The sequence below is a fragment of the Crassostrea angulata genome, unplaced genomic scaffold (assembly GCF_025612915.1).
Source record: "Crassostrea angulata isolate pt1a10 unplaced genomic scaffold, ASM2561291v2 HiC_scaffold_230, whole genome shotgun sequence".
In the NCBI taxonomy this organism is placed as follows: Eukaryota; Metazoa; Mollusca; class Bivalvia; order Ostreida; family Ostreidae; genus Magallana; species Magallana angulata.
Genome location: NW_026441783.1, coordinates 4,346 through 13,540, shown reverse-complemented (window position 1 = coordinate 13,540; position 9,195 = coordinate 4,346). Strand labels below are relative to the sequence as shown.

At 35.3% G+C, this 9,195-nt stretch overlaps 1 protein-coding gene across 2 annotated transcripts; it reads right to left on the bottom strand.

The window, feature by feature from the left end:
* Positions 1-451: 451 nt before the first annotated feature.
* Positions 452-2,734, bottom strand: LOC128169837 (uncharacterized). 2 transcript variants are annotated; one of them, XM_052835892.1, is made up of 3 exons: positions 2,587-2,734; positions 1,887-2,036; positions 452-1,703 (listed from the first exon to the last, which is right to left on the bottom strand). In XM_052835892.1, the coding sequence occupies exons 2-3, from the start codon at positions 1,918-1,920 to the stop codon at positions 697-699; spliced, it is 1,041 nt and encodes a 346-aa protein (XP_052691852.1). In that variant the 5' UTR covers positions 1,921-2,036; positions 2,587-2,734; the 3' UTR covers positions 452-696. The 2 variants fall into 2 exon arrangements, with proteins under 2 accessions (XP_052691852.1, XP_052691851.1); XM_052835891.1 differs by lacking the exon at positions 2,587-2,734 and having other exon boundaries at positions 1,887-2,184.
* Positions 2,735-9,195: the final 6,461 nt, after the last annotated feature.

The following is a 9,195-nucleotide window of genomic DNA, read 5'->3' as shown; positions in this document are numbered from 1 at the left end:
GGTAATTTCTCATCACTAGGAGATAGGGCATGCAATTAATTTCTGAAAGATGGGTCAATGGTTACATATTGGTGCATGATCTTTACTAAGATCCTTTATTTGCTGGCACACACAAAGACACTATCCTCCCTTAAGACGGCTGAATGATTGTGGCCATTTTTAGACTCTAAAGATCTCCTTGAGAGAAGAGTTCTGTGTACAGATAAAGAAAAATGTTTAAATTTTATTGATAAAGTATATAATCAAAAACTGGCCACAATCATTGAGCCCTCTTAAATGGTAGATCTGATGGATAATTTGTTGACCAATGAACTCAATGCAATATACACTTCCAGTACTTTTCAAAATGAATTAATGCAGATAATTACTATTATAGTCAAGTTGAAAAGCTTAGTAAATTGAATGAACCAATTTCTGTTGTCTTTTAAAGAAATTAAGACCTGTATATAACTTCAACTTTTTATTAATCAAATGACAAGAATTGTTATAAGCATGAAAAACAACTTAATTATTCTCAATCCATAGAAAATGATTATCAAGTGGTTTAAGTATCACATATCTTGAGCAGTTCAAATATGAAAACATGAAATGCAGCACCATAAGAGAAATATTAAACAGTAACATTTGATATATAAATTATTTAAAACTAGTGTGACACATTTCAACAACACAGTCAGCAAGCACTGTAAATGGGATTCAGTTGTTGTTCTTTGACTTCAGTGCCTGGCGTAAACTGTCACTCTGTTTGCTGGTCCTTCCACTAAGTTTGTTGCGAAGAACTCGTGCAGTGGCAAATCCTCGAACAGTCAGAAATACACATATAATGTCCTCTAAAAGTGGTGACAGGTCTCTCTCTGAATTTTCACCGAATAGCTGCTTCAAATAATGGTTCACCATGAAAGACTCCATCATGGACTCCTTAACTTTGCAACTGATGTGGCTGTGGCTATAGTCCGGAATTTTCCTGATGACGATTTCCAGCTCCCGCACAAGCAAATAGAAACTGTCAGTTGGTCTCAATAGGCCCCCGCGACTGTTTTTCCTCAACCATGTATCAAACTTGGTCACAAAACTCGAATTCTCTGCTTTACAGGACAGTTTTTCCAATAGCTGAAGTCTCCCCTCTCGATATGCTGAAGTCATTCGCCGGCACTTTTTCTTTAGATTGGCCACGATGAATCCTGAGATGTAGTAGAGGATTTGCTGGTCCATGGTCGAAATCTGGTCAGCAAGTGTGTTGGACGTTGTCCTGTTTTCTTGCAGAAGACGTCCAAGAATTTCGGATGGTAACTCAAGGAGAAACTCTTGCAGGAAGTGGATAATGTCTTCTCTCTTCTCCTCACATCCATTCAGAATGAACAATGAAACACACTCTGTCTGAACACATTCCGATAGCCTCAGTGAATGAAACTTTGTAAAGAACAGTTCCCTTGGATGAGGATCACACAAATTGGAGCTGAATATTTCTTTCAAGTGTCCCACTAAAGGTTGCTCCAAGAACTGGGCCTTGCTGCAAAATCTGGCCAACCTCACGATTACACTTTCCCCGAACAAGTTGTGCATTGGACATTCTTCTAATCTTGTCAGAGTTCGAAGACTTGCCTCATGAAGAATGCTCTCAATGTCCACGGAGCAGGAGGGGGAAGGAGATTTGCTGTTTCCTGCAGTGGCACAAGAAGTTGCTGTAACTCTGTGGTCACTAGCTAGAAAAAAAGAAAGAATTATTAATAAAAAATAATATAATGCTACAAAATATTAATTAATTATTATTAATGAATAATCATATAATGCTAAAAAATTAAACAAAAACTAGAAAAAAATTAATCAAATCACAAGGCTTTATAAAAATCATTTAATAAAATTTTAAAATTTTTGGTGATAAATACCTTTTGTTTTGCTTTTCTTGTGCTGCTTGGTCATGTGTCCTCGAAAACCAGATATGGATTTCAGGATCTTCTTACAGTCAGGGCACTGGTAACTTTGTTCTTCTTTTGGTGGCTGGTCACCAGACTTCTCTTCATGGTCTGTATACTCCCCTAAAAGTTCATCCAAATCAATGTCATTGTCCCAACACAAGAAATCTTCCTTAGACATTGCACTTATCAATATTTAACACAGGTTGGCAGGTGGAATGGTAAGTGTAAAATGGTGTATAATACTGTATTTTTAATGGGATGTCCCATTACTTTCAATTAACCCCCCCCCCCCCCCCATTTTTTAATTAGGGACGTCCTATTATACCCCAGTACACCATCATTGTATACACCAGTACCCTCACATCTTCATGTGCTCCTCATTAAGTGTTATCAAAACAATAGAAAGGTGTGAAAACGACGTACAGTACAGGTGCCTACCTACACTGTAACAACAAACACCAGTAGTTTATAAAATCGAGATAATGTTTATTATCTATGTCCTTTTTAAAACATAATTTAATAAAACTTAAAAGTATCCTACAATGAATGATTTGGTCAGTAAAATAATTATCATTTTAATCGTTCGTAAGACATATATACATCAAAAATTGATATTTAATCTGTTTAAGTATTTAACCGACTTTCAAAAATATAAAAATATTCAACTTACTTGCAGAAACTGGCGTGTCAAAGTTTTGACATCTTTTGTTTACATCGTTGAATCGGCCATTTTACATCTCGCGAGATTTAAATTTCGTATGAATAGGTTGGTGCGAGAAATCGCGAGACTTGCGGTGGTTGCTAATCCCGTTAGTATATACGTCCCTGATTAAATCGTACGCGGGATGGACACAATAACGTAAACAAACAGGTAAGCGATTAGATTTTGATTTAATTATATTTATGCATAAAAAACAGATAAATAACTTCGATGCACTTATTGAGGAACTGTTTAGTCACATATTTTTATTAAATTATTTTCTTATCACATAACTGAGCGTTATTCTCATTATTCGAGCGATTCGTTCGGCGATAAATGTAAACACGATCTGGAAATAAATAATTCCTTTAGGAAGTTTATATCGTTTATAGTTAAACCACTCGGAGTTATTTTTAAAGTAAAAAATCTTAAGCATTTATAGCTAGCTACCATTTATTAATTCGATATGTTCAGGTTAATATCGGACAGAAATATGCGTCCCTGTTATTGGGCATCGAAGAAATTATATGAAACGTAGAACAATGTCTGTTTCTTGAATTCATGTTTATCTTTTGAAAAGCCAAATTAGTCGTTTTTAAATTCAAGCTTTTATTAATTTGCAGACTTTTAATGAAGTAAATACAGAAATCTATTTCTGACGTTGTCAAATGTTGCAACGAATTCTCGCAGTAACTCCGTACTTGCGTACGAATGGACAAAGATGAAGCGCCGACATTTAAGCGCGCATTAATGTTATGCACCGCGTTCTTGATATAATAATTATTCTTAAATGGTTTAACTTGTAAAACGTATTAAATTGACATTGAAAATACATTGTTTAGCCAAGTTTCGTTTCGCAAAATAACTCTGAAATTTATACTCGAATCTGATTGGCTACAGGATGCAGGATAGGATAGGATAGGATAGGATAGAACTTAACTTTTATATTTCTATCATGTATCGTGCATCCTGCATCCTATCCTATCCTATCCTTGTCAACTTTCAGGATAGCAGCACTGTACATGTAGCCTCTGTGAAAAAACACACCGTTACATAGAAGAATAATTGGAAATGCCACTTGGACATTTACATGTACATATATTTTATGTTCTTTCTTCCTAAATTTTGATTTCTTTATATATTAAATATAAATATATATTATTATTAACATTACAGATTTTCTTGTGGCAATTAACAAATGTTCCCAATATACTAAATAAAATCAAGAGAACTTAATACTCCAAGATGACTTAGATATAAATGTTTACAATTGCAGAAAGAACCCCCCCCCCCCCCCTATTAAAACAATCTTTATCGTCAAGGGATAATGCTAAGCAATCAATGTTTGCGATATAGTGCATACTCTCAAAGCAAGTTTAATTACATTTCCAGCAGAATGAAAACACACAAATACATGCAGTGTAGTCTCCACCCACAGAAAATATATATGTAAGGCACTGTATTTTTAAATCTTACCAAAAACATGTTAAATGCAATTGGATAAATTCAACTTAGGGGCTGAAGCAGTTGATTGTAATGAGTCACTGGAGCATACATCATATGGAATCAAACACCATGACACGGGTACCCCGCATCTTTCACCTCTTCTACACAACACAAGTAGTATAGGAGTCTACAAATGAAATACATGTATAAGGTACAGCGTAAATGAAATCATAAAAATTACCAGTTATTTAGACTTGAACTCAAATTTTATGCAGCGATACAAGTAATAGTTGATTAGTATGAAGTCTTTGAGGCTGGCGATCAGCTAATAAAGGTGTGAAAAACAAAAAATAGCACCTCTAATTTTGAAACCTCAAGGCTATCACTCTTTTTCTTTCTAGATTATGTATTCCGGTCAATTAAAACAAATAAAGTCAAAATTTTACAGTGCACTACATAAAAGCTTTGAATCGACATAGCCGCCTTAACTTCAGATAAGTCTCAACGAAATGTTTTGACTGACCCCTGTCATTGAAAGCAGGGTGTACAGTAATTGCATGATGCGAGTTGAATGAAGGGGATGACAATCTAGTTGTAGCTATTAACAATGTAATGTTACCTAACAAAGATAACTGTATTGCTTTGAAAAAAATCTTTAATTGTCTGCAAGGACAGTCAATGCGCCTGACAAATAATTTCATTTTAAAATTGTTCTGATATTTAAACATGTTAAAAAACCTGATCATGTTGATATTTAAGATGACACGGGTACCCCGCACCTTTCATTTAAAATTGTTCTGATAAATTAAACATGTTAAACAACCTGCATGATCATGTTGATAGTTAAAACTGGTCAGCAAAACAATACAATATTAGAGACTCAGAGGTAATAATTCTCACAACAATTAACCTATCTTGTATCATCTTTTTTTTTATTCTAGACCATAATTTTACATATACTGGTAATATAAATTATGACACACTGTTATATTGAAATTAATTCTAAATAAATATTAAGACTATTTAATTTCAATGTAAACAAGCTAAGCAGTCACATTTTCATTTGAAGCCACATGGATCAGCAGTCAGGCTTCAGGATCATGAAGCAATCTTAGACTTAAGTCAAAAATTGTACACTGTCTTAACGCCTCTAGATTGAAATCACTGACAAAATTGAAATGCTACTAACATTGTCTTGATATAGATTTGTCAATTACAAATTTTAATCGATATTTTATGATGAACAATAATATTATGGTTGCCTGAAATTTTGACTTAGTCTAATATTCCTTCATGATCCTGAAGCCTGAAGTGATACTTTAAGGCAATTTGTCAGAGTAAAAATGATTTCTTTTAATTAATTGGTACACATGCAAAAATTAAAATATTGATTATATACCAGTCCATGTAAATATACCAACACAGTCTAAAACAGTGGCACTACTTATCATCTACATTGATACATGTAAGGCGTCGCTGATAAATAATCAATGTGGAACTGGAAGGTTGTGCATTCAGGTAAAATCTGATGTCATGGGGAAAAGCTGATAAATCGCCATCGACATTTATTTGTCCAAGACGTTTTCAACAAGTTGGATTTAAATACTCTTTAAATATTTTTTAAAATAATAAGTTATATGCAATTAAAGTATAGATATACATAATCATTTGTGTAACAAAATGACATGCTAGTGCTTTGAAAAGTAATTAAACTTCATAATTATTTACAACATGTGGTCGTATGAAAACACATAACGTTATCGATCCGTACATCACTGTGTTGTTTCAGCACACAATAATTACTGCGTTTACATTCTTTATCATACTGTTTGCGTTAGTTTATGAAATGATTTGACCAATACTTACCATATCTCCTGCATAGTTCGACATCCACACGCATAGTATCAATCCACAACATGATCTCGGCGCACATGTTTACATCCATGCCTGCCATTTTGCTACCAGCTAAAAATAGTCGACACGTCACGGATCGATACAAGCGTCGGAAGGGAGCGGATCGGAACCAAACGACAATTAATGTTTTCATTGAAAATAAGTAAATAAAGATCATTATTGCACAATGAGGGGTTTAATATTTGATTTAACTCTCTTCAACAAGAAATTAAATCCAAAAACTAATCAACTACCATTAATAGATGCTATTTACGTTAAATTACATATCTAATGAATATTCATGAGTTCAAAGTTGATCAAAATAAGCCCCGCCTCCAAATTCCAGCCTTAACTGTGCTGCGCGACACTCAACAAGCCTCTTCGCAAGCAGTAACACCTGACCATTCCCTACTGCAAGTGATAACTTCTCAAGGTATGCAGTTGCTTAATCAGAAAACTGAAGGGGATTCACGCTCGGCAACTGGTTTAACATTGGGTGTAGATTTCACAATTAGGGAAAAAATCCACGCCAATGAGTTTATCAAATTTCCTGTCCTGTTGCCAAATAATTTTGATCATGATGAGACAGACAAGTATAAATCAGTTGATAAAAATGGTGAGCTCATTATTGTAAAGGCAAACGACAAGGGCCCTATCAAATCTATAACTAAATGAGTAGAGGCGTTCCACATAATTGTCGCAATCCATGATGAAAAGTTCCCCCACAAAATTGGAAACTTAATGACGTACGCACACACTATGCAAAAAATTGCTGACTCGTGTGGGGACTCTGCTGTTTTAATGCATGATGAAAAGTTTAGGCGATGGCGCGAAAAAGAACCTTCATTATTTGCTTGGGAGAAGAAAAATATTGAGTTATACCAAGAAGCTTTAGTTTCTGGACTAGATTTTAAACTCAAGTACGAGAAACAGCACTTTCGTGCTCACTCCAAGTCACATAACTACTGCTATTCCTTCAACAATGTTGGCTCGTGCACAAAAACCAACTGCCCCCATCAACATGTTTGCCAGTACTGTGCGGGAAAGCATCCGCATCGACAGTGTCCCAATAGACCAAAACAAACCTTTGCGAAACAAAATGCTAGAAAACCTGCCAGCACCTCTAACCAACAAGGCTCCACTAAGTGATAGGGATATACGTATCATCACACCAATTCAAGTCGACAAATTGGCCAGTTATCTTGGACTGCTATGATCTATCTTTGGCCCAATTTTTAAGTAATGGGTTTACCTTTGGTTTTATAATCCCATATCAGGGGCAACGTGCTTTTAGAGTTTCTAGAAATCTCTCTTCTTTGAACAATAATGATGGAATCCTTCAAAGTAAACTCAGCAACGAGTTACGAGCACACCGTATAGCCGGGTCTTACCCAAATCCACCATTTCCTAATATACAAGTATCACCTCTTGGATTGGTACCCAAAAAAGCTGTCGGTGAATTTCGTTTGATATATCATTTATCTTATCCTGAGGGTATGTCTATAAATCACAACATACCTTTTTTAAACTAAGATTTGTGTACAGTACAATATCAATCAGTGGAAACGGCTATTAATATAATTAGACAATAGGGAAGGGGTGCGTTGTTAGCAAAGACAGATCTTGAGAATGCTTATAAACAGATCCCTATTCATCCAGATGATTTCGAACTACTTAAATTCATGGTAGACAGTATGTATTACTACGACAAAACATTGCCTTTTGGACTCAGCTATTCATGTAATCTTTTTGAAAAATTCCGCTCAGCTCTTCAATGGATCCTTGAAACAAAATTCTCTGTTATACATTGCGTGCACATCCTAGACGATTTTCTTTTCCTTAGTGAACCCCACTCGTCCAACTGTTACAGTGCTCTGCTTGCCTTTTATCAACTATCCAAAGACATTGACTTACCCGTAAAATCAGAAAAAAACCACAACTCTCACATTTTTTGACATGGAATTAGATACCATGAACTTCGAAATTCGATTACCTCAAGATAAATTAACTCAATTGAAATTGGAAATTCAAAACTTCAAAGCAAAGCGTTTTGCAGCTTTGAAGGAACTTTAATTGGTATGCTCAATTTTGCCTGTAGTGTAGGTCCTCCTGGTCGTACTTTTTTGAGACGTCTTATAGATCTAACAATTAGCCTCAAAAAACCATATCACCACCGTCGACTGAATCTACAAGCACAAGCTGATCTGCACGCCTGAGGGGTGTTTTTGAACCAATTCAATGGCAAAGGTTTCTTTCCTTCTGGCATAACCCATTCTTCATCTTCATTGCATTTTTTGCTGATGCTAGTAATGCCGGATTTGGATGCACCTTTTGCACAAAATGGTTTTACTTCGAGTTTACTCCTGAATGGTTAAAGTACCACATTTCGTTTAGAAAATGTTTACTTATTGTCATTGCATTAGAATTATGGGTACCTCTTCTGTAAAACTGTATCGTCGTATTACATTCTGACAATATAGCAGTTGTGCATGTGATAAACACAACTACATCAAAGGACCCTTACCTAATGCAATTGATGAGGCGTTTAATGATTCTTTCATTGCAACACAACATTCATTTCCATGCCAAACATATTCCAGGAATTTCTAATACAGCCGCTGAATTACTTTATCGCTTGCAGGTGAAAGAATTCAAAGCCCGCTTTCCACATATGGACAACGAGCCAACTCCAGTTCCTCAAGCATTAGTGCGGATTTGACTGAAACAGCCAATATTTTAGTCCGCAACTTTCTGTCTGAATCAACATTATCAGCTTACAAATCAGCTTATTTAACCTACAAGTGTTTTATTGAACAATCCTTTCAACATAAAGCATCCCCGCTACCACCCTGTGTTCATCACCTGTCTGCATTTACTGTGGTTTCATTAATTTTCGTGGGTATCAATTTTCGTGGATTTTCTGAAAACCACAGTTTCAAGGATACGTAATTTCGTGGCCAATGATCCTATCAATACAAATTGTTAGTTGAAATTGAACTTCAATGAACATTTAATTTCGTGGATCAACTTAACAATGAAATCGACGAAAATTGGTATTCAGCTAATATTGATGAAATCACAGTATTGTGCATTGCTACCTGATTTCGTCACTTAGTTTTATTTTCCAACTTGGTAACTACACCGATATTACACAACATTTCACCATTCGTAAAATGCTTCAGGGATTCCGGAAATCCAAACTATCATCTGACTCACGGCTACCTATAACCCCAACAATTT